The 27,324-nt window shown below is 35.6% G+C and overlaps 1 protein-coding gene across 4 annotated transcripts; it reads left to right on the plus strand.

The window, feature by feature from the left end:
• LOC132847133 (G-protein-signaling modulator 2-like) lies at nucleotides 1-25,920 on the plus strand. Of its 4 annotated transcripts, none has more exons than XM_060872132.1 (15): nucleotides 1-65; nucleotides 3,585-3,907; nucleotides 7,662-7,883; nucleotides 8,607-8,742; nucleotides 9,422-9,561; nucleotides 9,672-9,795; nucleotides 11,233-11,348; nucleotides 12,917-13,072; nucleotides 13,611-13,719; nucleotides 16,705-16,834; nucleotides 16,950-17,026; nucleotides 17,199-17,363; nucleotides 17,704-17,878; nucleotides 19,729-19,940; nucleotides 25,385-25,920. In XM_060872132.1, the coding sequence occupies exons 2-15, from the start codon at nucleotides 3,840-3,842 to the stop codon at nucleotides 25,529-25,531; spliced, it is 1,977 nt and encodes a 658-aa protein (XP_060728115.1). In that variant the 5' UTR covers nucleotides 1-65; nucleotides 3,585-3,839; the 3' UTR covers nucleotides 25,532-25,920. The 4 variants fall into 4 exon arrangements, with proteins under 4 accessions (XP_060728115.1, XP_060728133.1, XP_060728124.1 ...); XM_060872141.1 differs by having other exon boundaries at nucleotides 37-168; XM_060872150.1 differs by lacking the exon at nucleotides 3,585-3,907.
• Nucleotides 25,921-27,324: the final 1,404 nt, after the last annotated feature.

Genomic DNA, 27,324 nt, shown 5'->3' on the forward strand with positions numbered 1-27,324 from the left:
TGTGACTGAATATTGAGCAACCGGCCGGTTTGCTTCTGTTGTATGTTTATGGGAACATAATGAAGGTAGTACAAATAAATAATTTGTGTTCATAGTATTTTTTTTTATTTTTAATAAGTTTAACATAGTGTAGAGTAGAATTATACATCCGTGGGAAGCCCCACCTAAGTAAGTTAACGCCGATTGTAAATAAGCGTTTTGTTTACATTTACCTACTAATGGAGCCTGTTAGCTTCCTGTGGACTTATTGTTGTTATTAGCTTCATTTACTAGGGTTTTCTGTAGCAAACTATATTTTATCACTTGGCTGTTGGTTCCAGTTGTTTTATATTTTAGACGTCACTTTATCACTAATAATAAAGTATAACTTTATCATCATACTAACAGTAACTGAACCCCACCTAATAATAGCAGTTAGCTTAGTCACATAAGTGTGGCATAAGAGTCATATAAGTGTGGCATAAGAGTGTTTCCTTTGTCTTTTATAGGTCTAATCAACTTCAATGGAAACTGTAGCACAGAATTCTTTACTTTGCACATTCTGTACATGATCCATGTGACTGTTTAAGCTTTAGGGCTCTGAACTGCTTTTTTGTTGTATACAATCATACAATATTTTGTGTACGCTTTTATGGGTCAGTGTGTGCTGCCTTGCTGAACCAGAACATGCCCATCCTTGTATATGCTAATTTTCCTGCTTCAAACACATAGATAGATAGATAGATAGATAGATAGATAGATAGATAGATTATTTATTGTCATTGCACAGGTTCAACGAAATTATGTGTCAGACCTTATGGTGCACAAAAGGTAAAAGAAAAAAGTAAATATAATTTATATATAAAAGACTATAAGCATTAACATAAGTGATCCAATAAAATACTATTTAGTTGAGGTAGTAGACAGTTTATATATTGCACTTCACATATTGCAAAGTTTAGTAACAACAAAAGTTCAGTTAAAATAATATTAAGGTTTCATTTTCAGTGTTTTCTGTACAGATTTGTGTTTGGGAATACATAAATATGAGGTAGGAGTCTATGAAAGTAGTGCAAATAGGTCTGAACATTCAGGTCAGAAGTACTTACATAAGATTAAAAAGACTAATCCATTAGATTGATTGAATTAATTGTTCACTTGCTGCCTAAAATATCTACCTTTTGAATGGTGGTTTTGTAACAATATATTCTGTTATTCATATCGCATGTTAGTGATTCTAATGTTATGACTGTTTAGTGTATATTAACATGAATGTTGTCATTCATGTTACAGCTGGAATTACCTATGCTTTTATATATGAGAATACCGCACATATTCTGATCAGTCAGGTTTGCACTGTGGTATAATGAGAAATTATTCATGATCCCATCCACACCAGCAAATCACTAAATGGATAAATAAGAAGAAAAATCAAGCTGTTGGAATGGCCAAGACAAATCCTAGGCCTGAACCCCATTAAGATGTTGAGGTGTATAGATTGTGTCATTTTTAATTTCTGATGGGTCCTGAATAGGCTTCCAGGTAGAATCTAGGGTAGTGTACTGTTCAAAACAAATTAAGAGAACACAATCAGTATGACACAATCATCACAGTACAAAACAAGGTTAGTTAAACTTAATGAATATAACTCTTTCCAGTTAGGATGCATAAGACAAAAATAGGTGCACTGGAGAGGCAACACAAGATATCCTTGGAAATGCTTTTGCAGGTGGTAGCCACAGATAATCGCTCTCTCCTTCTGTGCAGCTCAACAGACGTTTGCCATAGTACACCGGAATTGGCAGGTCCTCCATTATCACCCTGTTCTCTTCAAAGATTAGAGCAAGTTCACACTGAGCACATGTGACAGATGTGATAGAGTGTGATAGAGAAATGCTGTGAGGGATGTTATGCTGCCATCATCTGGCATGACTGGTTTGGGGGTGGGTCAGTGATAGTCTAGGGAGGAATATCCTTAGCATTGCACAGACCTCTCTGTGCTAGCCAACACACAATGTTATAAATGGGTAGCGGCATGAAATCCTCAGAGCCATTGTCAGATCCTATGCTGGTACAGCGGGCCCTGCATATACAGTGCTGCATGTACACCATATGACTAAACGTATTTGCACAGTTAACCATAACACTCATATGTGCTTTTTTAGACTTTTCCAGATTTCTAAATTTGTTGTCAACTTATCTGTGTGATTGTGTCCATTAATGTATTGCTGTGTTGGTAGATGTTGGTTTTATCTTGTATTATAAATTACATTTATATTATATTTACAGCATTTAGAAGGCGTCCTTATCCAGAGTGACTTACATTTTATCTCATTTTATACAACTGAGCAATTGAGGGTTAAGCGCCTTGCTCAGGTGCCCAGCAGTGGCAGCCTGGTGGATGTGGGAATTGAACTCACAACCTAATTCAACACCTAAACCACTAGGCTACCACATCCCTATTTGTATAAAGGTCATAATGGTGTTCTGAGAAAGTATGAATGTGGGCTATTACAGGTGCATATCAATAAACTAGAGTGTTGTGTAAAAGTTTATTTATTTCAGTAATTCAACTCAAATAGTGAAACTCGTTTATTATATAAACAGAACGTAGACAGACCATTTTGATGGCTCAGGAAACCTTTGCAGGTGTTTAGAGTTGATTAGCTGATTGGCATGTCACCATATTCAAATTTTTTAGGTGAATTGGTGGGTTTTTGTTAAATGTGAGTCAAAATCATCACAATTAAAAGTACCAAAGATTTAAACTACTTCAGTCTTTGTGTACTGAAGTTATATAATACACAAGTTTCACTATTTGAGTTGAATTACTGAAATAAATGAACTTTTCCACAACATTCTAATTTGTGAGATGCACCTGTACATTATTACAAGTGGGGAAATTAAAATATACTTTTCAATTGAAAATATCAGTCAGCGTTCAGTACACCTGAGCAGTCCTATAGGTCCTATAAACTGAAACTACTGGTGAACTTTACATGTGCCCAATCTTTTCACCTGTGTAGCTGTATGGCATTACATAGCAAAGGCTCACAGAAATATTTATACTACAATACAGACTGAAACCTATAATACAAGATAAAACTTAAGCACTTTACAGTGTGCTATACCAGAAGTTCTCAGTTACAGTTCTGGGAATCCTACAGAGTGTATATTTGAGTATCTGTCAACTTTACAGAAACCCTTTATGAAAGTGTGTTATGGCAGAGAAAACAAAATTTTTTGCAACACATGAGTGTAATCAGAAAGGAAGAATCGTTTGATTTATTTTGTGGTAGGCGACACTGTTTCTTGCCCTCCAGTGGCAGTGAAATTAAGGTTAATTTATATGTTTGTGTATTATTTGTGTTGTGCTTTTCCCTTGACTATGTCTATTCCTATTTGCATAATCAGTATTGATGGTCATATCATTTTTTTTTTTTACAAGTGGGCAGCCTGCTTTGATTCAGCTTGGCAAAGCACAAAAACAAGTCAAAAAGCAAACAAATAAAAAATAATGATCACACAGCTTTGTTGTTCAGTATTAACATGGCAATGTGCATAGAACAAGGCTTCACCCACAGCATTTTGTGTTCTCTTCACAGAGAGTTCTAGAAGACTACCCTGGATACTCCTCACATACTAGCACACACATTTACACAAATCAAACATAACAGGACACCAGCATCTGTGACAGTACGCATGGACTGGCTTCTGCTACAGACCTTACAGGAGACTCAGGCATTGAAATCCTGAAACTTTTTTTTTTAACTTGGTTTTTAGCATTTTGTGGTCTTTTTCTTCTTTGTTGGAGTTTCTTACAGATCTACTTGGGATCCCTTTGTTTATTATGCAATTCAATGGATAAAAATGTCTCAGTGACTAGAATGGAGCGTGAGAAGAATTCAATTCCTCTTGTTTGTTACAGGTAGGAACGTCAGCATAATATAACGTTGCATTAAAATCAGCTTTTTCCACGCTTGTAGGTGATCTCATGTGGTTGTTAAGCTAGTAGATGATGAAACCATGCTGTATGAAGCATCTTAGTCTTCACACTGCAATGCATCATTGTAAGTGCATGTATGGAACCTCTAAAGAGAATTTGACTATTTTTTTAGGCTTTTTTGGGGTGGGCATTTTAAAATAGATAAAAGACTTATCTACCCATTAGTAGATTCCTTTATTATGTGGAGGAGGGTAAACAGTATATCAGAAAAGGACCATTGCACTTTGTCTAATACCTACACTTTGTGGTTGATTAACTATGTTAATGTCTACAGCTTCAGATATTAGTATTATTTAAATTAGCATCTGAATTTATTTTTGCTTGAATTACGTCTGCTTACTATGAGTGTTTCTGTTTCATCTTGTGTGTGAGCAACCTAATCACAGATTACAGTGAACAGATAGACATGATGAGATTAGCAGTGAATGCTGAGCATAGCAGATTTAAGACAACTGTAGCTGCTGCACACCAATGAGGAGAATTTCCTGTAAGATACTTTAAATGTAAATTGAATATCTATTTTCCAATTACTGTTTTAAACTTACTTCATTTTTCGAAACCTTTTTGTAGGTTAGTTGCATTAGGTTATCAGCCGAAGCTCATTTTAACCACTATAAAAATTTTAGATGTGCATCAGATGGCCTGTGTGTTGTGAGTGTATGAAAGACAGCAGGTAGGTTGCAAATAAATAATATTGTTGCATAGTCATTAAAAAAAGCTTCCTGCTTTGTTTTGCTTCCTGTGTAGTTTTATATGTCTCATTTTGTAAATAGTGTATAAAGTCATCAAAAGTAATCGTACAGCATGCTAGTGATTGAGATGGGTTTTCAGTGGCTGATGCCGATACTTACTAGGCTTAGACCTAGTAGGCAGGATGATGGCAATTTTTCCCCCAGACACAATAAAATATGTAGAACAATGTAATAACAAATGAAAATACCAAACATCTACTGAATTGTTAACATTAAATTTGCATTCTAAAAAGGTTTTATACAGATTAACAATAATAATTGTTTTATGTCATATTAATAACACTTTTTTAAAAAATATTTTAAATATTGGGAATTGTAAGACTAAAATATAAAATGATAGCTATCTAGTTTGACCAAAGACAGAAATAGTTGCAAATGAATGTTGTAAATCATGAATGTGATTTAACATTATGACTTTATTTTAACTTTATTAAAGTTCTGACTGAAATATAATTAAATCTGACAGATTTAGAGATTTAAAGCTATTGCCTTCTCTGAGATGTTTCATTGCTTTTGAATGCAGTATGCAATTGCCAGTGGGGTGGAAAACGCTAACCTGAGCACTTTTATAATCTGTCCTACTTAAAGATTGATCAGGCAGTGTCGATTACCTTAAAATTCTTGGTGAGTTCAAGGTGGAGGTTGGGGTACATCAAAGATCGACTTTGAGTCCCTTCTTGTTTGCTTTGATGATGGACAGGTTGACATATGAAGTCAGACAGGAATCTCCGGGGACAATGATATGTAGGTCTGTAGGTGTAGGTGTCTGTAGGTGTAGGTCTGTATATGAGAGGGAGGGAGAACAGTGAGGTCACAGGGAGCTGAGGTCAAGAAGGTGCAGGAGTTTGAGTATTTGGGGTCAACAACCCAGTGCGACAGGGAGTGTGGGAAAGAGATGAATAGGCGAGTAGATTGGAATGGGTGGAGAAAGGTGTCAGGAGTGTTGTGTGACAAGAGTGTCAGCAAGAATCAAAAGAAAAGGTGTACAAGACAGCAGTGAGAGCAGCTATGCTGTAAGGGTTAGAGACTATAGCAGTGAGGAAAATATATCAATATGCTATACCAAATTGACAATCCCAAATATTTATTTTGTTTATAATACTGTTGGATATATTTCTCAATTTAATTTCTTGTTCTGCTAGAACACCAGCAATCAGCTGATGCATTTTGATTATCTTACATTTACAGCATTTATCCAGAGCGATTTACATTTATCTCATTTATATAACTAAGCGAATGAGGATCAACCCCCAGTGCTCAGGGACCCAGGGGTGGCAGTTTAGTGGTCCTGGGATTCAAACTCACAGCCTTCCAATCAGTTGGCCTTAACTAGTGAGCTACTGTTGTCCGTACTACTACTGTCTTGAATGTATATTATATGTAATTATGACTAAGCATGACGACTGTCATCTTGTGGTGCAATAGGATGTTGGACACTGAATGTGGTATTCAGTATTACAGCTTTGAATTAACTGTTTAAATAAATCTGAGATTTGCAATAGAATTTAGAACATCAGAAATGCTTATTTATGCAGATTTGCAGGCGGATGCTTCCATCTTGTGGAGTTATTTTCTATATTTTATGTTTAGAAATGTAGCAGGTTCTCTTGAGCATTTATTTGCTGAGGTGCCATTTCATGCAAGTATGACCATTTTTTAAACAAATTTAATTTAAATATAAATATCAATATTTAATATCACAATTAATTGTTCAGAAATCCTAGGAGGTGAGTACAGCTTTTAATTATAACAAATTCCTTTTCTTTTCTTGAGCAAATGAGTAAATCTTCTCCACACATTGGTTGGTTATGGCCTATTTGAGTTAGATTGCATCAGATTGCAATGGATCTTTACCTGAAACTACAGGTCAAGTTCTAGTGATAGCTCAAATTTGATCTGAAATTTGATCGTCTGATGGCAGCCATGTTTTTTTAAGAAATTATCATCAAATTCCAGCTCAATTGAACTTACAGATCCCAAGTATTTACTTGGACTTTATTTCACCCCATATGTATGTCCTCACCATAATCTGTGTGCATAATTCCTGTGAATCCATTCAGGCGATCATTAGTTATAGCTGTTTATGTGAATTATGCACATTAGAATTAATTGATCTATGGCAGCCGTATTGTCTTCAAATTTAGATTTTGAATATTATGCAAATTATCAAAAAAATCCACCACAAATATGTGGGTCGGGTATATGAAATTTCAATTAAAAGAATTAGTAGTTAAATTACAAATCATTAGATCATATTCATTGAGGAAGAAAAAAGAACAAAACACAATTACATTTACAATATTTAAAATGTTCTGGGCTGTAGACAGGTTTTTAATGCTACAGGGAATGCACTCTATTTTAGCATGTGTTTCTTTAGCAGCATCTGTGGTTCAGGTTGCTCTAATGTTTCCAAATAGTGTGCTGCTTTGTCTCAGCTTTGAATATGCTGTTATTGCTGTATCATATCTGCATGCTCACATTGTACTTGTGTTTAGCATAATAATCTCTCTGAATATTTCATGTGTTGAGGGATTTAATTAGGAAAATTCAGTACTGGTTCATAATATAACAATTATGACTGTAATTTCTGTATAACATTTGTTCTGAAAGCATCCCAAACCAGATTTTACATCATCTGTTACAATCACTGTGTCTTAAAATGCTATTTATTTATTTGTTTGTTTGTTTGTTGGTTGCTTGTATGTTTATTTATTTTTCATTTCTTTTTAAAATGGAGTAAGATTTGGGATTCACTTAAAAAGCTTGTGTTGTCTACGTGTAGTGTGTAAGTGCTCTCATAATGTGCACAGTTTACTAAACAACAGATTGAAGTTGTTGTGTGAACAGCACAACACTTTGACAATTGTTTTTCAAGGCCCACAACTGTTGCTAGTGCTTCATGATCTTTGGGCCTTTCCCTGCAGGATGGAGGCCTCCTGTCTGGATCTAGCGCTCGAGGGGGAACGTCTGTGTAAGGAGGGTGATTACAGTGCAGGAATACCATTCTTCCAGGCAGCCATGCAAGTGGGGACAGAGGATCTCTTGGTGCTGAGTGCCATCTATAGTCAGTTAGGCAATGCCTACTTTCACCTGTGTGACCACACCAAGGCTTTGGAGTACCACCACCATGACCTAAATTTAAACAGGTAAAAATGTTTCATATTAATCAGCGGCAATAATCTCACCTTTATTAATAATCGTAATTACCCAAATTATAATATTTTATTTATTTATTTATTTTTTACCTAGATCTGCTCTTTTTATAATAATAATAATATTAATCTCTTCACAGAGGCTTGACTAAAAAATATGTTTTCAGCCTAAAATTACACTTGGTGGTTCAATAACTGCAGGGTTTTGTAAGAGAAAGCTTTAGCATTCACTTGTACCTTTTGATTTAAATAGGCTTAGTGGTTCTTAAAGAAAAGTTCTGAGGTACTGCAACCTTTTTCGGTTGTTATGTGTAGTACTGTCTCAACACATAGTAACTAGTCAGAACATCCTTGCAACCACCAAGTAATGACATAAAAGCATATTGTTTATTGACCAAGCAGAACAACCTAGCAACCATGTAGAAGCATTTGTGTGACCATGTTTGCTAGTATGCAAGCTAATGTTACGAACTGCTGACTGTGAGAATAAATAGAATATGCGGGGTGACCTGATGAAGGAGATGCCCTTACATTTTTTTTTGCAAAAAAGTGGGATGTAGGATTTCCAAGTTAAGGTGTGCCACACTGATAGAGTCTTCCCAAAAGAAACTGAGTGCGGTAATAAAATCAAAAGTTGTCCGACAAAGTATTAGTTTAGGGATGTCTACCCCAAAAAAATGTATACTCTATATCAATCAATTTCACTGGTGATTTCAGAATGACAGGGGATCTGCCTGGTGAAGCCAAAGCAAGTGGCAACATAGGGAACACTCTAAAGGTGTTGGGCCGTTTTGATGAAGCAATAATCTTCTGCCAGAGGCATCTGGACATCTGCATAGATGTTGGAGACAAGGTTAGCACATCACATTTCTACATAATACATTACTATTCTGACTGTAATAATGCAAAATGCATGTGTGTGTGTGTGTGTGTGTGAGAGAGAGAGATTGAGAGAGAAAGTTAGTATGTATTATGTTAGCTTTACTACCCACGTAGTAGCTGTACAACTTACATTTCCAGCATTTGGCAGACGCCCTTATCCAGAGCGACTTATATTATCTAATTTTTTTTTATACAAGTGAGCAATTGAGGGTTAAGGGCCTTGCTCAGATGCCCAACAGTGGCAGCTTGGTGGACCTGGTGGCCCTTGGTGGACCTGGGATCAAACTCACAACCTTTCGATTGTTAGCCCAACACCTTAACCACTAGACTACCACACGCCCCCCACTGCACTGAATATAAAGAATATCTTAATTGATCAAACAAATAATTGATTATTTATTATAAAAATAAATAAAAAACATCTTAATATTTAACTTATTATTCTGCTTACTTTCTCATCTAAAGCCAACGATTATTACTAATATGTTGATTTATACTATAATTGAATTTGTACTAGAGTCGATTATTTTATGGGGTTTTTTTTTCCCAGACTAATTAATGCAACCCTAATACACTGTGTTTTATTTTACTTGTAAGTTGTGTTCAGATGTAGTTGTGATCTTTAATGCTGACTATTGTGTATGTGACAGGTGGGACAAGCCAGAGCTCTGTATAACTTTGGGAATGTGTACCATGCTAAAGGAAAGAGTGTCTGTAGCAATGACTCGGAACCTGGAAACGTCCCAGAACAAGTCACCGCAGCACTTAAAAAAGCAGCAGACTACTACGAGTTAGTGTCTTTTATATGTTTCAGCATTTTATTAAAGTTAATATCAATAACAGACTAATTGCTGTATCTATGAACTTATTGTTTTGTTGGCACATTCTGAATGCTTACAGGGAGAATTTGAGCATTCTGAAGGAACTAGGAGATCGAGTGGCTCAGGGCCGTACCTATGGAAACCTGGGAAACACACACTATCTGCTCAGCAATTTCCTCAATGCTGTGGAATCCCACCAACAGGTGCCTGCCTATATATACTATATATATATATTATATTATATATTTTTGACTCGTGTAAAATATATGTATAAATACATAGACTGTGTTTGTTTATAAAGTAAGAAAGGAAAAAAAAGATTTGTTGAAATCAAAAGCAAAATATTTAAAGATCAAAAGGTCAAACATTGGCTGTGCTCTCTGGAGGGATGGCAGGGGAGGGATGCCATATTTTCTTTTGGCAATATTCTTCAATTGGTAATATAAAATTATGGTTTTCACAAATTGTTTTCAGTCATATTCTTAGCCTCTGACTTTGTGAATTAGCATAAGGATGTGTGTAAGACTCCAAAGCACTTCAATAAGTCGCTTTTGATAAGGGCATTTGTTAAATGCTGATAATAACAGTATATGGTTAAATTCTAAATATCTATTTCACAGATAAAAGTGCAGTAATCCTGTGAATTACGATTTAATGTAGATCAAAATAAGTCAGTTCCAAAGTTCATATGCCTATTGCAGGTGTATTTGACAGTAGACAGTGTATCCGGTCTGTGGCTACATATCCTCAAATGGATGGAATGCACTGTGTATTGTGATACATTACCCTTTCTGCCAGTTCAAACCAAACAGGGTAGATATTGTTGCTCTCACACATAGATAAGGCTTGGGTGCCCAACACCCTTTCACCAGTTCATGGCTTGCCCCTCCTTGGACCATTGTGCATAGGTGTACACCAGTCCTCACCAGGAGCACCCCAATAATCTTTGCTGTTTCAATGGTGCTGTAACCCAGTTAATTGGCCATAATGTTTTGTCCCTTTTACTCAGTTCACATGTGTCCATGTTGCTCACATCCAATACACTGACTATAAGAACCAACTGCTTGCCTTATTGTTTAATATATTTGAGACCTTGACATGTGCCAGTGTTGCGAGACAATCAATGTTTTGTCTCATCTGTGTACATCAACAGCTGATCATTTGTTTTCAAAGAAGACCAAATAAAATAAACTATGAATAAAGGAATATTAGTGACAAAGATTAAATTCTTGCCATTTTCAGCACTAACATATATTACAATTAAAAACTTGTTCATATTTATTAAAGACTCACAGAATTATAGAATGAATGGAACTGATTGAATACTCTCCAGTGTGCATTACTGAATTTATTTTATTTGTATTTTTTTTTTATTTTATAATGTTTTATATTGTTTTATTGTTTATATTTGTATTAAATATTTATATATATATATATATATATATATATATATATATATATATATATATATATATATATATATATATATATATATAATGTCTTTTTTTTATATTGTTTTATTGTTTATATTGTTTTATTGTTTATATTTGTATTTTATATATATATATATGTCTTTTTTTTTATTTATTTATTTATTTATTTATTTATTTGTTTTTTAATAACATTTTTTTTTCCTCTAGCGGCTCCTCATTGCAAAGGAGTTTGGTGATCTGGCAGCAGAACGAAGGGCCTACTGTAACCTTGGAAATGCCTTCATTTTTCTGGGAGAGTTTGAGAAGGCTGCCGAGCATTACAAGTGAATCAACACTTATATACCCATTGTTTACTAGTTTTATCCTAACTAGTCTTGCCATATTGACCTCATTGTTAATGATACTTAATTGTTTAATGAAAACCATTTACTTTCTTTTGACCAATGTGCTAAAATAACTAAATTGACATTTTAAGCATTGCTATAAATCTGTCTTGGGTTTGATTACTTCTTCTTCTTCTTCCTTTTCTTTTTCCTCTTCTTTTTCTTTTTCTACTAGTACTACTATTACTACTACTATTACTACTACTACTTATTGTGAAGACCAAACTCTCATGGAGACTTGAAACTTGGTCTATAGATAGTACCCCCTTCCAATACTTAAGATGTGCCCAATCAGATATAAAACTATGCCCTCATGAACTCTTCTAATTAACTGACCCCCTCAGGACCTCTAGCAATGGAAAGAGATTCAGTGGGGTGGCCAGCAGATTACATGCCATTAGTTACACTACCTGGGAAGGTCATCATGAATGTCCATCCATGAGATATAGGCCATTAGATGGTTTAGTGTTTTATCACACCACAAATGATCACCTATGGCATTACGAGGAGCTGCAAGGCTACAAAGCTTGTCTCTTCTTTGGTTTGAGTGTCCTGCATCACTTAATAGAAGACATTTTTAATAACTGAAATAATATACGTCTAGGATAGCACTTCAGCTGAAATTCTGGAAGATCAATTATTCTCAATTGCCTCTACTCTGTGCTTATGCCCCTAAAATGTAATAATGACTGACGGAAGTGGACACATAATAATAATAATAATAATAATAATAATAATAATAATAATAATAATAATAATAATAATACTTTATTTATAAAGCACTTTAAAATAGCCCAAGCTGAAAACAAAGTGCAGTACATCATAAAATTCAGACAATAAAATAATAAAATAGTAACAAAATAAAATAAAAACAGTAATAATTTAGAATTCAACAAAGACATTAAGAGCCACTAAACATCTAGCAGTTTTAAATTATATGTTAAAGTTATGAGTTTGATTTAAGGGCAAGAGAACCCCATTCATTTGCATTCAAAACATGGTACAATTAGCTTTGACTTTTGCTAAATATTGTTTTAAATATACAAATTTTTCAACAACAAATTATTTTTATTTTTAGCCTCATTAGCAACCAACTGAGACCTTTTAAGAAGCAACACCCTTAGCAACACCCTAGCAACCAACTCAGTTAGCCTAGTAACCACCTAGCAACCAATGTGGTTATGCTAGCAACATTTTACCATTTTATTATAACACTTATAAAATTAAGCCTTTTAAATTATATATTCTTAATGGTTTATAGAACCCAACACAGCAGCATTGTACCCTTTAGACAGTTTAGTAGTTTCAGTGTTTAACATTATAATCATTACATATAAATCTTTAGTCTTTAACATGCTGTTAGACAAATTAACTTCTTATCAATGACAGCAAAATATTCAGTAATATTATTTAATGCTTTTAGCGTTTTAATTTATCCATAATCTTTAGCCTTCTAATTCTTTCTACTAGAATTTTTTATTAATTTTAATTAATTATTTTTTTTCCAGGAGAGCTCTTCATTTGGCGAGGCAGCTGAGGGATCAGGCAGTGGAGGCTCAGGCCTGCTACAGCCTAGGAAACACCTACACTCTACTGCAGGATTATGAAAGAGCTATAGACTATCACCTCAAACACCTCATCATTGCCCAGGACCTTGGTGACAGGTACATGTGAACACACACCATGCTACATAACCTATGCTACCTTGACCCCTCAAACTCCCACTCTACAGTTTGTAAGTAAAACCTTTTTTATCAGTCTAAACTAGCAATTTCTGTATAGCCAACTGGGATTACATCTATTTAACACAAGTCAGTCACATATAATAACAGATGTATGGATGCAGCCACAGTACTTTAATAAAGACATTAATGTGTCATGTCATGAGTTATAAATAACTATAAATTATAATAGTGACTTAAACACATCTGAAGGAGTAAAGGAAAACGGAATTCATAATTAGCTTACTTGGTATTTGTATTTAATCTACTGATAGATATTAAAGTTAATTCAAAATTACTCTAATAAAAGCAACCCACAGTAGTAGCCTAGTCCAACCAGCTTTTAGGTGTTTGTGTAGTTGATACCTTTGTTACACACTATATATGTATACACACATGAAACTACCACCAATCACTGCTTGTACTTCTTTGTGTGTATAATCGTGTTTGTGTCTGTGTGTGTGTTTTTTGTGTGTGTTAGGGTTGGTGAAGGCCGTGCCTGCTGGAGTTTGGGTAATGCACACACAGCCCTCGGGAATCATGACCAGGCCATTCACTTTGCAGAAAGACATCTGGAAATCTCTAACAAGGTACACACATTCAGGACCAAGTAAACAAGTCCTTTTGTTTCAATTTATTAGAAGTAGTGGTGACAAATTGTTAAAAACATGTGTATGGCAAAAAAATATACTTTCTTTGTTCACTTGCAAAATAGCCAACATCATGCTTGGCAAATTCCAAATATGTTAAACCATCCAGGAAATCAAAAGAGGTTAGGTGGTTTAAAATTTTTGTTGTTTAATGTATTTATGAATTATATAGCACCATTACAGGGGATTTCGAGGAAATTTCTTGGAGACTCTTAGGACAAGACTCATAAAAAAACAAAGAATGGACGTTTTGTTTGAGTAGGACTTCTGATTTTTTTTCCAAAATATTTTTTTAACCAGCTGAGTGATTCATAAGTTAAGAGCAATTTTTCAAATATTTTAATTATAGTGGCATCTCAAGGGGAATCTAGACGTATTTGAACGTATTGGAGAAGCTGACAGGTGCTTCATTTCTCTTCAAAGTTTGGTCAGAAAACATAGCTTGTACATGTGTACATACAATTGTACATACAATTTGTCTATATTGTATATGTCATTCTGCTACACTCTGGAGCTTCTGTCACTATAACAAATTCCTCGCATGTGAAAACATACCTGGCAATAAAGCTCTTTCTGATTTTTCTTTCTGAGATGTGCTTTCACATCCTGTAGCTTTGACATCACATCCATTTGCAAGTTATGAATTGAGAGAACATGGGAGAGTCTCCTGCTGTGATTTTACTTTGGCAATGATTAGACGGTTTTTAGAAGAAATAAAACAACTGTGGAAAAACAAATATGGTGGCAGTTGACCTCATTGTCTTAATTGAAATTGTCTTGATGACCCAAAGAATAAGAGGAATGTGGAATTGTGTTTCTACACATTGTGTTGCAATTATTATTGTAAAGGTATGTCCATATTTACATTTTTGGTGGCACTACAGAGTTTGTGTGGTATACATTAAAATTCCTGTGAAAGTATGACTGTCTTATATCACAGCACCATATTTCATAAAACTTGTATAAAGCATTCTATGGACTGCTGTATTGTCCCATGTGGAATAATAATAATAATAATAATAATAATAATAATAATAATAATAATAATAATAGATGGGGATCATCAACGTTTAAGCACCAAATATCGATGTTTCTTCCTCGTATTGTCTCAGGGAGTTTTTCCTTGCCACTGTTGCCTCTTGCTTTCTCATTAGGGATAAATGTTAATTTTTTGCTTAATTTTTTTTTTGTGTGTGAATTTTTATATTGCTAGAAAGGTGCTTTGCAACAATGTCCATTGTTAAAAGCCATGTACAGATAAAACTGAATTAATTAGAATTATTGAAATGCACTTATTGATAAGCAAAATACAGCACACTAAAAGCTTAATTTGTTCTAAATAACTAAACTATGCTTGCTATTGACATCCATATCCCAAGCTTAGCATCACTCTCTAACATTAGACTGAAGAAGATTTTTCCGAATTCTACAACCAGTCCATAGTTACAGCTATTTTAGTAAATCAAGCTGTGACCCCCTAGGATTAATTTGTATATATGGGTCCATGTTGTTTGCAAATCCCAACATATTTTATATAATAATGAGGATTAGACTCTGCTGCATAAATGGACACCAACAAAGCACACTAGGTTGCAAAGAGATTTTTGTGTTAGGACTTTTGTGCCTAAGCATTATAAAAAAATATATAAAAGTTTTTATACCATAAATAGTGCTCCCCAGTGGCCAGTTTGAGTAAGTTGCATGGTTTACCAATGCGTCTGTAGAGGGACCTAGCATTTTCATGACCATTAACCATCTTAAATGACGGCTGAAATCTGATTTTCTATTTTGAAGTAATTGGGTCATTATCTAAGGTCCACTTACATTAGCAGATATGCATTCTACCAAATTTCAGCTCAATTCCAGGTTTGTGAGAAATCGCCCCAATGTGTAATCACACCACAAACTTTGCATATGAATAGTTAACATAATATAATTTTCAGCTTGTAACCTTAATGAGTTAAAGCTGTATAAATAAGTTATTGTAGTGGTCACAACCTGAACTAATTATAGTTTAATCAGATTGGTTCATGCAAAAAAAAAAACGAACTTAGAACCTTAGATCTCAGATCCTATAGCACCGGTCCCACCATCTCTTAGGGTACAAGGTAGGTATGCCTCAAAGTGTGCATCTCTATTCTGATACAGTGGTGGAATTAACTTTCCACTGATCTCAGAACAACTAAGTCACAGACTGTCTTGAAACGACAGGCGAAGGCATATATCTTTAATGAAATACTTCAATTTGTTAGTTTGAAACACTTGTTAAAAAAATGTTAACAGATTAACATTTGTTTTAAAATAACAGTGTGATATATTATCTGACAACAGAGATTTTAACTCATGGTATCCTTAGCCTGTGACCTGCAGCCAGTATTAATGTAATCAGTGATAGAGACTTTAAAGCGCTTTTGTTTGTTGCTCTGCCGTAAATGTATTTAACAAACAGTACATGTATTCCAGGCAAAGTATTAAAGATCACTCCCCTCTGTCACCTTTATTCTACTCACAGCTAAGTCTGTTTGAAAATGAAGTGTTATGTGTCTCATGCAAGTGTCTGGTGATCTTTGGTCAGTTTACATCCATGTCCACATTTATGGGATCAAACTGCGAAACATCACCAAAAGAAGTTTACAAGATCAGGTTATGAAATGAGGTTCATTCACGGGGTTCACTGGCATACAGTCTGTGATGGGAATAGCGAATTGGCAAACTTTTCTTTTGGAAACAAATATAGTATAATTACTAAATTACTATATTAGTAATAACTATAGTACTAAAACAAAAATTACTTTTTAAACATTTACCTGCTATTTTGCATATAATAACTTTCATTTTAATAAGCATTTCTCAGTGTTCATTGAGAATTAAACGTTTAATCTTCTCAGTTTATAAATTGTAAACGTTTGTTGTTGTTTTTTTTAGACAGGTGACCGCTGTGGTGAATTGACGGCCCGTATGAATGTGTCTGACCTTCAGACTGTCCTTGGTCTCAGTTACAGTACAAACAATTCTGTATTGTCAGAGACCAAAGAGATTGATTATAACCTTCATGGTAAAATATCTACTCCATGAATACTCGATGCAAAATAATAATAAATAATAATAATATCCGGCATTGTTATATTAATGCAAGACATAATAATGTAGTGAGTTTGTGGGTTTTCCAGGAGCCAAACCCAGGATGAGCAGACGCTACAGCATGGAGAATTTGGATTTGATGACTCTTACACCAGAACAGATTAAAGTGATTACAGCAACATACACAACTAAAAAAACCCCACAACACCTCCAGCTAACTGACACACACATGATTAAGATATCATCAATACAAGTACATGTGCATGTACATGTATTTGTCTATACATGAATGTATTAGATTGGTAGATTGTCATTGGATTTGGTCTTGTCTTGTGCAGTGTCAGAAGTGGGCCAATGAGGTACTATGTACACAGTCAAAGACAAAATCCACCTCAAAATTCTTCTTTATGAATCGTCTGCGAGGGAAGAAGAACAGCTTCGTTAAAGTTTTGCAGGACACCAGCAACACTCTTAAGACCTCTCAGAAGCGGCCTGCTCAGAAAGTGAGTCCCTTTTGAGTCATTTCCAAATGAACATTTGATCATTTTTAAAGGTTATTAAAAGTGTATGGGTGCAGAAGTTGCATCTAAATTCATCATTACTCCTTCTTTAATTTGTAATCTTGTAATACAGGTCCTACACAGCCATGTAGGTGCTAGTAAATGCCAATTTTATCAGTGATACTTTGAAAACTGAATATAAAATATGAGTTACAAACTTTGCTTCAGTTAGGATCTTATTAATTACTTACTGGATATAATTTCTTTTATTGTAAGAAATAATGCAAAGTTGTTGTTTTTCTCCTTCTTCTCTTTTGGTTTGTGCTTTCTTTGTTGTTTGTAGTGCAAGAGTGTGGACAAATTGGGTGACGAAAGCTTCCTTGACCTGCTGTGTCGTTTCCAAGGCAACAGAATGGATGACCAGCGCTGCTCTATTCAAAAGGAGCTAGGCGGCCAGTCCACTGCTGCCTCTAACCCCTCCTCTTCATGTTCATCTTTGCCCAAAAATATGAAAAAATGTAAGAGCCGTTTCTGTCATGGTTAATTGTGGAATGTTTTTGATCATCTTGGTACTTGGCAGTTTTTTAACTGCTGGTCTTTGGGATACTAAGGGGAGGTAGATAGGAGGTTACGTCTTAGTGAAATGGTTGCTAAAATTCTTTGAAATTCTATGTGTTTGGGAGCGTTTAAGCATTCGTGCTTTTTGAATTCGAATTCAATTCAAATGTATTTGTATAGTGCTTACAATTGATATTGTCTCAAAGCAGCTTTACAGAACATAAACATAGAACAAAAGGTTATTATAAAGAATAATATAAGGATTAATATAACACAAATTCAAAATAATATCAGGTATATTTAAATGTGTTTGTATTTATCACCAATGAGCAAGTCTGGGGTGACTGTGACAAGGAAAAACTCCTTTGAATGGTAAGAAAGAAACCTTTAGAGAAACCAGAGTCAAAGGGGAACCTCATCCTCATATGGGTTACACTGGAGGGTGTGATTATAAATATACAGTCCGACAAATGTTGTATTGATGAGGAGATTGTTGTCCTCAAAGACCACATGTAGTCGGCATCTCCTCTTTAGTATTGCAGAGTACAGCTGGAGCTGGTAAATCTCTAGATGCCTCAGGATCCTCATAGAGTCGCCCTCATCTCAGTGGAGGTCTAAAATCTTCATGTCATGGATTGGAGCTGGTACAATTTCTGGATGCCTCGGGATGGGTACAAAGAGAGAAGCAGCGGAGAGGGATTAACGTAGCTGCTGTTCATAATATTAGCAAGCACTAGATGATGTGCATTTGGTCTGATGTATTAGAGCACAAGATTATGGGATGTATTATCTCTTTAGTTTTTAATCTACATTTAAACTGGGAAAGTGTGTCTGAACCCTGAACACTATCTGGAAGACTATTCCAAAGTTTGGGAGCTAAATAAAACGCTCTATCGCCTTTAGTAGGCTTTGATATTCTGGGAACTACCAGAAGTCCTGAGTTTTTTTTTATCTCAGAGAGCATGAAGGATTGTAATGTGTTAGAAGACTAGTTAGATACATGGGAGCTAAACTATTAAGAGCCTTGTACGTAAGTAGCAGCAGTTTGTAATCAATTCTAAACATAAAAGTTAGCCATTGTAAAGATGATAGATTTCGGGTTATATGATCATATTTCCTTGTCCTGGTAAGAACTGATGGGTCTTGGACTAACTGTAGCCTATTTATTAAAGCTGCGACAACCACCTAGTAAAGCATTACAATAGTCCAGTCTAGAGGTCATGAATGCATGAACTAGCTTCTCAGCATCAGATAAGGATAGGATGGATCTTAGCTTGGCAATATTTCTAAGGTGGAAGAAGGCTGTTTTTGTAGTATGGGTGATATTATTATAAAAGACAAGTATCTGTCTAATATAACACCTAGGTCTTTCAGTACATCCATCTAAATGGAAGTATGAGAGCTTCTGTGTTTTTGAACTTCATATTCCTGAATTATCTCCACTCTTCTGGGAAAACTTTACACAAGAATTTGGAATGTGACTGTAGGGATTTGCCCATTCAGGATCAAAAAGCATTAGTGATGTCAGTCACAATTTCTTAAAGGACCTCGAATAGTGCAAAGGTGCATTGACGTGCTGAATCTTTTGGATCATGCAAAGACATTTTATAAAATGTTTACTTGTAGCAACAGCTGAATGCCATTAACTGTATATTTCTTTCAGTCAGGTCCCTGGAGTATGTTGTCTAATTATAAACAAGTTTAGTGTTTTAGAGTGAAACTGGCTGATTTGTATTTTAGAAATTAGCAAAGGTGAGTTTGCAGAATTCAGGTAAATTAATGGTCCTCATTTATCCTATCCTTTCCCTAGCTTTATCAGAATCTGCAGTATCACAAGGCCAGGACGCATTTCTAGGAGCCTTGGCTACTGCGCAGAGTCGGAGGGTACAGGATCAGAGGGCTGTAGGAAGTGTGCCTGTTTTGTGCAATAGCACCAGGCAGACAACCCTCAGCCAGATCATGGCTAATGCTGACACCTCTGAACCCGATGACCATTTCTTTGACATGTTGGTAAAGAGCCAGGTGAGTTGGAGCATCTTGTCATTTTTCTACTTTAAGAAGGAAATATACACTACTTTATACCTTCCACTATATAAGAAACACCTGTACAGTGGCTCATTCTTGCAGGTATCTAATCAGCTAGTTATTTGGCAGCAGGGCAATGCAAAACATATGCAAATTCAGATTGAGGTTTTGCTGTGCCACATGTTGTAGTACTTTGGTGATTCTACTTAATGTTGGATAGATATGTGCACACATGCCATGCACTCAAACAAACCACATTGCTTTTATTTTTGAGGGTTTCCCAAAATAAATTTATGTATGTGCCTGCCTATGGACCTACAAAGTAATGCGTTGGAGAACAAATGTCTACAAGCTATGGAAGTTCAAACAAAATGAGCCAGGAGACAGACGTCATCTTTTCTTGTTTACTTAAAGAGAAAATAAACAGAAAATACCCAATTTTCTGCAGTATCTCAAGCCACACATTTTTAGTGTGTACTTGATTTAATAATGAATTCTCGTCCAAGTTTAAGCAAGGCAATTTGCCGACATACAAGTCTCACCTAAAACCCACCCGAACAATGACTTTCCAAGTTATACTTCTTAAAGAAAAAAACTCTGTAAGTTCAGATGTTTTGTAAGTTTTCCCTTTTTTTTTTAATTCTTGGTTTGGTCTTTTAAATATTTTGCATTGTCTAAGACTCTAAGACCGACTGCTTCTTGCAATAAAACTTTTTAAAGCCAAGAGAAAATTCTCTGAACAGATCTGAGACCAACTCTAAATGTACTGCCTGAGTGACCGCAAGTGTAAAGAGTACAATGTATGACTTTTTAGACACAGAGCCTGATTTGACATACAATGGGCCTGCAAACTTTACACCCGAGATATTAAAGGGCTGTGCTTCAGTAGAGGTGCAATAGTCTGCTTGATGGGCTTTCCTTTTAGTTTTCTACAAACAAGACGACATCCCACAACTTGTTTAACCAACTGTTTACTACGTAAAATCCAGTATATTTCTTTCAGTGCATCTCTTACAGCTGCTTGCATCACACTTTCATGATAGTACTGCGTTCAAGTTTACCTCTCTTGTACACTCTTACATTCTTGTTCTTGAGCCATTTTCACTCAGTGAATTTCTGCTGCAAGTAGCTCCTCTGCCGAAAGCTCTCTTTGGGTCTTGCCCTTGGATTGGGCATTAGCTATGAATCTCTTTACCCATGCTGCTATTCTGAGCACTGTTTTCAAACTGCTGAATCTTTCTAGATCCAAAACAGGTTTGACTGTCAAACTGAACTATGAGTTGAAACTTAAACTTAAGTTTAGTGTTTATTTTAGCAAAATAATTGTCCTTATCCACCTCTGATTGACATAGCATCAGAGAGAGGGACAATCCCACCACAAACTGATCTGGATAAGATTGTAAACCCTCTGATAGGTAAATCGTCAGGATTGATCTTTCCACTGCAATGTGACCATGATATAGATATGGGAATTTCCAAATAAGAAGTAAGATCTTGAGCTCCAAGTAAGATCTTGAATTTTCCAAAATCTGTTTTGTTTTTTTTGTGTTTTTTTTAAAGACTTCCATTTCTGTACAGAGCTACATATCCTGTGTAAAACTATTAATGAATCCGTCCACATGTTTATCTAATTTTTCACCATTTTCAATGGCTAAAGCAGATTATTTCCCATCAAGTCTTAGTGTGGTAGAGTCAGCTTCTATACTGGTGCATCACTTGACTTCAGTGGTACAAATCAATGTCTCCATTTTTATTTTTTCCTTGAATGTTCAGAACTACAGAATACACTTTTCACTGGCATTGCACTTTGTATTTCTCTTTCCAAATCATCCATAGGCATTATCTCTTCAATACTTGTGTTGCAATCTACCAAAATGTAATATATGGATAACAGTACTGACAACAATTCACAGTCAGTCAAATATTCCTGTCAGTCTACCTTTTAATATCAGATAGCAATTTTGTCGCAGAGCTGTGGACTGTTTTCCGCTTTTGCTTCATCCGTTTTTTTTTTTCTGTATTCTTGTCACCTTTTATAAAATTAAAGTAAATTTTTTTTTTTTTACCTTTTGCTGCAATTCCCCTACATATGCCAGGTTTTGGCACCAAAAATTTATGAAAGTTCAACAAAAATGATTTAATGAAGTATGTTATGCCATACTTCATTAGTGTAAACTTCAACAATAAATGCAGAGATTTAACTGTTGCAACTTTAAATTAAATGCAAAATTATGTTCAAATATGATGGGGGAAATGTTGTACTTTTGGATGCAGGATAAAGTGACAGAAACGAACCCTGAACAGAAATTGGCATTTTTATATTCTATTATGCATCAGGAGATGAATTTTAAGTCAGTTCTAAAAATTAACCATGTTACTCATAATGTAATTAAAATAGGGCAAGAGCATTGTATCACAGATAGTTTGTTGCACTGTTGGAGGAGCATGAGACTGAATATCATGGCATAGGCTACCACACAGCTGTCAGGTGGCTCAGCTTGGGCAAAGTGATTAAAAGAATATGTGACCTCAGAATAGAGATTCAGTAATTCTGTGAGACGAAAGAATTAGAGCTATTTTTAGAGCTATTTTTTGTCTAAAGCTATAAAAATAATATTAAACCAAAGTTCATCCTACTGGTTTGGCCCTCCACAACAGTCATTAGGAAGATTAATCATCCACTCCCAGATTAATTAGATAGATAGATAGATCGATAGATGGATGGATAGATAGATGTTGTACTGGTATATTGATAAAAAAGATGACTAAAGAGAGTGTGTGGCACTGATAGAGTGATAGATGAATTGAGCAGATGTGTGAGATTTGAGCCAGGCCCTGAACATATTTGTCAATGTAAGTGAGAATTAATTTTTGCCATTTTGATTGGTCACTAAGGGAAAACTGCAAGTCTAAACAGCTTGAAGGATTCTGTTGAGTTTGGTGTAAGTAGCTTAAAAGCTTGACTGGTTGAAGCAGTCAGAAATTTTTAATGCAAGTCAATGGGGAATTGGCCAAATTTTGATCAGTTAGAGTCAAAACAACTCAGTTAGAGTTTAACAAAAGTTAAACACTTTTGTTAAACTCGCACAAGAGCTGAGAGCAACTTCTCAGCAGTAGAGACACATCTCCATTCTTGATGCCCTAATGGAGGAAAAACCAAAAGAAAACTTTCACCATCCTAGCATCTGCAACCAAGCAACAGGCTGACCCTGGAAGGTAACAAGGGATGACAGTATCTGCTGTAGAAAGACATATCCCACAACCTACTACCACTCTGCCTCTAGCAGTGGCTGCTCCAGTCTCTCCAACTGTCAAAAGAGTGCATTTAAAACTACTATTTCCAACCTTTGGAAAACCCTCAGATGACACTGCCCTCGTGCTTATATTTAACTAGATGTCAAGATTCTTAGTTTTACACCCGTTCAAATCTGACACAATGGTCATCTTTGGGACAGATACTGAAGGATGATACAATAGAACTTTCTCACTCAAGGTGGGCATTGCCTATTGTTCTGGTACCCCAAAAGGATTGAAACCTCAGATTCTGTGTGGACTACACCATGGTTAATACAATTAGAGTGTGACACTTATCCCCTCCCAATCCCAACGTCAGTGAGATCCTGGAAATGCTCTCTTCAGCAGCACAGTTCTCCACCATTGACCTTAACAGTAAGTACTAGCAGGTATCCTTGGACCCTGAAAGTAAACTGAAGACCACATTCATTACTCCTTACAACTATACGACTTATATACGTTATACGACTTTATGGTTTCAAAATTCTTGAACAACATTCCAGAAACTAATGGTGAAGGTTTTAGGGGTAATATGCCAGATATGCTTCATATGTATATATAGGTTGCATAATCATTGCATAATCATACTCACAATCTATTGTGTAGGACTTGATCTCCAGGTTATTAATTTCAAACACCAACAAGCAAAGTTGACCACCAACCTGCTTTTCTAGGACATGTTACCTTTTTGGGGTGCCGTCATTGTTAGTGGAAGCTTATGTCAGGCTCAACCAGATGTCCATGGTCATGGCAAAACGCATTAAATCTTTAAGCAGCATTTTTAAAAAAAAAAAAAACAAAAAAAAAACATTTGCATAAAAATGGTATCAAAAATTATTAGCCTTTTCTACAAATCTAATTCTGGAAGCATGTTCATTTACTACAAAATACTAAGTCATGCTTGTTACAGCCTTGTTTATTTTTGAATGAAGTAAAAGGTGAATGTGGGCAACTGCTGTAGTAGATTTACTGCCCAACAAATAAAAGAGGTTTGTTTATGAATTTGGATTCAATACACTAGATGACAGTATCCAACGTACTTAAGAAAAGTCCTTTATATTCTGTCTCATCTGCATCTTTGTTCTGTCTAATGAATCTTTTCACTACAAAGACCTTCACTCAAATATTTTTGCGATTTGGAAGAAATCACTAATTGCCCATCATTGCATCGTTCCCACAATGCTTCAAGACCACGCACACCACAAATTTTGAATGCATTCACACAGAACTTTTGTGTGCACACAAAAGGTAAGACCTCTGTATTGATTGCTTTGGCCTGAGGTATCAAGATTGTGCGGTCAAGGATCAATAGAATATTACATACACCATCACAGCAATAAACTTGATATCTGCTTCAGACACTAACTTTACCACTCCTTCAGCCTCCAGCTTTGTGTCTCCAGGTTTATGCTATATATTCTAAAATGAGTACACTTACAACATAGCTCAAACAAACTGAACTACCTTCATGTTGTTTGGATACTGTACAATGATCAAATGTCCAAACCACTCCCCGATAAAGTTGAACAGGCTGCGTGTTGTTCATGTGCCCTGTTTTACATGAAAAAAGAAGCCCACAGGCAACAAAATATGTGTTTTTATTACACATGTATGGTCAGTGTAGGTTATTTAACTTAGTGTCTGTGGGGGAAAATTGCAGAAGTTTTCCGTCTAATCTCCTGAGACAACTCTCTCCATTGTGGCTCTGCATTGTGGTGCACACCATGATACCAAACAGCACAGTGACAACTTTTCACCTTTTAAAAAGGCAGACTGACTGGTCACAAGGTTGAAGACACATGTGATGCTAATTGCAGGACACACTTTAGATTCAAATGTCCCTTTGGTCAAATTATATCCAGTCTTTTCTAGGGGTACCACCATTTTTGTCCAGGACAGTTTCATTAGTTTGTTTTTAAATCCTTCCATTGAACCTTTTAATGACCGTTGTGGGTTTTTCTTTCTTTAGTGGAAGGGAACCATCAATTCTGTCCTTGTGTGTATCATTTTTCATTCATGTGTATGAATGATTATGAATTTTTATGAACTTTTATAATGTGATTCAGAATGCTACTGGAGACTATATTTTGCTTTTCTTATTGTCATTCATTCACTCTCTAATTTGCTGTGCACTCTCTTGCTCTCAGAGTTCTCGTTTAAATGATCAGAGGTGTGCCCTCCCTCCTGTCTGCCATGGACCCACTATCCCTGACGAGGACTTCTTCAGTCTCATTGTCCGCTCTCAGGCCAGGAGGATGAATGAACAAAGAGTCATGCTGCCATCTATCAATTGAACAATAAGTTGTTGTTTTTTTTTTTGATTTGTCCAGTTTTCTCTCTTACCATTCCTGCATAATGAAATAAAATATCTAATAAAAGATTCTAGACAAAATGTAGGTTGTGTTCAAGCACAGCTACAAACCTGCAAAAAACAGTGATGCACATTACATTGCGCATAGTGATAATGTTGATCCTTCAGGAAAGTTCCTGGAATTCTGGAAATACATTTTATTTACCACCAAAAAAGGGACATCCACAACATAGAGTTGTTTCAGCTGTACAGGGACATTTTGCTATTTGATGTCAGACAACACTTGGCATTAGTCATAAGAAACACGTATTTCAAGAGCATGTTCTTTTTTAGTATGTGTATATTTTATTGAATAAAAAAAACCACTGTGTATTTTTTTACAGTTTTGTTTGTAGTTTTAAAGCTAAGCTTACAAGAAGACTTATTATTTTATGTACTAGAATTTTATATTTTATGTATATTCATTATTTTTCCAGGAAATGTCCAGAGATGCTAATCAGCACTTTCAAATCAGATAATTACTGAATTTATTATTTGCCTCATAAATAGTAAATAATTGGAGGATTGTGCATATTAACACATGTATGTCAGGCTTTTCACTTCTCAAAAGTAAACTGCTAAGCAACATAAAGCTTACGCTCTGGATTTTACCTGGTTGTGTATATACTTTATTAATGCAAATGTGCCAGTGTGCATACATGGCTCAAACACCTTATTGAGAATATTGCATAGGGGAAAGTTCATATAGGATTATTTGAGGTTTTGCTTCACTCATTGGTTTTGAATTTAATGTAACTGATGATATTAATTCACTGTTTGTGTTTATTTTTAATGTGTATTTTCAATTAGGGGTATTATGTAGATGTATAGGAAACATGATAAAAATGCTGATTTTGAAATAGCTATCGCCATCATAAATGTTTCCAATCTCATAAACTAAAGCGTTGCATTGGTGTGGTGTTAATTTTTTTTATTTTTAGTGGGTCTTGTAGAAATGTTAGGATAATTTGTGTATTATGATCATTCTTTTAGTGATGCATTACCTCAAGAAGGAATTGTTCCATCAAATAAAATGCAATACATTTCAGCAAACCAGTATGGTAATCATTTGAAGGTGGCTTAGTGGTTAGCATGTTCACCTCACACCTCCAGGGTTGGGGTTCGATTCCCGCCTCCACCTTGTGTGTGTGGAGTTTGCATGTTCTCCCCGTGCCTCGGGGGTTTCCTCCGGGTACTCTGGTTTCCTCCCCCGGTCCAAAGACATGCATGATGCAAGACATGGTTGATTGGCATCTCTGGAAAATTGTCCCTAGTGTGTGATTGCGTGAGTGAATGAGTGTGTGTGTGTGTGCCCTGCGATGGGTTGGCACTCCGTCCAGGGTGTATCCTGCCTTGATGCCCGATGACGCCTGAGATAGGCACAGGCTTCCCGTTACCCGAGGTAGTTCTGATAAGCGGTAGAAGATGAATGAATGAATGTGCATTCCTTTATAGCCATGATTTCTTATCTTAAAATGTACCATGCCCTGTCATCTCAAATTAGTTCCAAGAACATGTCAATAAATTTATTGTACTTCCATGGCCTATCACTAGATCTAAATTCAATAAAGCACCTTTAGGATGTGGTAGCTTGGGTGAAGCTTGACTGCAATAATATCAACAGACCATAACATGTTTCCAAACACCTTATGGAATCTTTGCTCTGAAGAGCTTGCCAGAGGTGTGCCACAGGACAGTACAAATATGTCAAGTGTACGTGAGGTTTTTAACTTTAAT

The sequence above is a fragment of the Tachysurus vachellii genome, chromosome 1 (genome assembly GCF_030014155.1).
Source record: "Tachysurus vachellii isolate PV-2020 chromosome 1, HZAU_Pvac_v1, whole genome shotgun sequence".
In the NCBI taxonomy this organism is placed as follows: domain Eukaryota; kingdom Metazoa; phylum Chordata; class Actinopteri; order Siluriformes; family Bagridae; genus Tachysurus; species Tachysurus vachellii.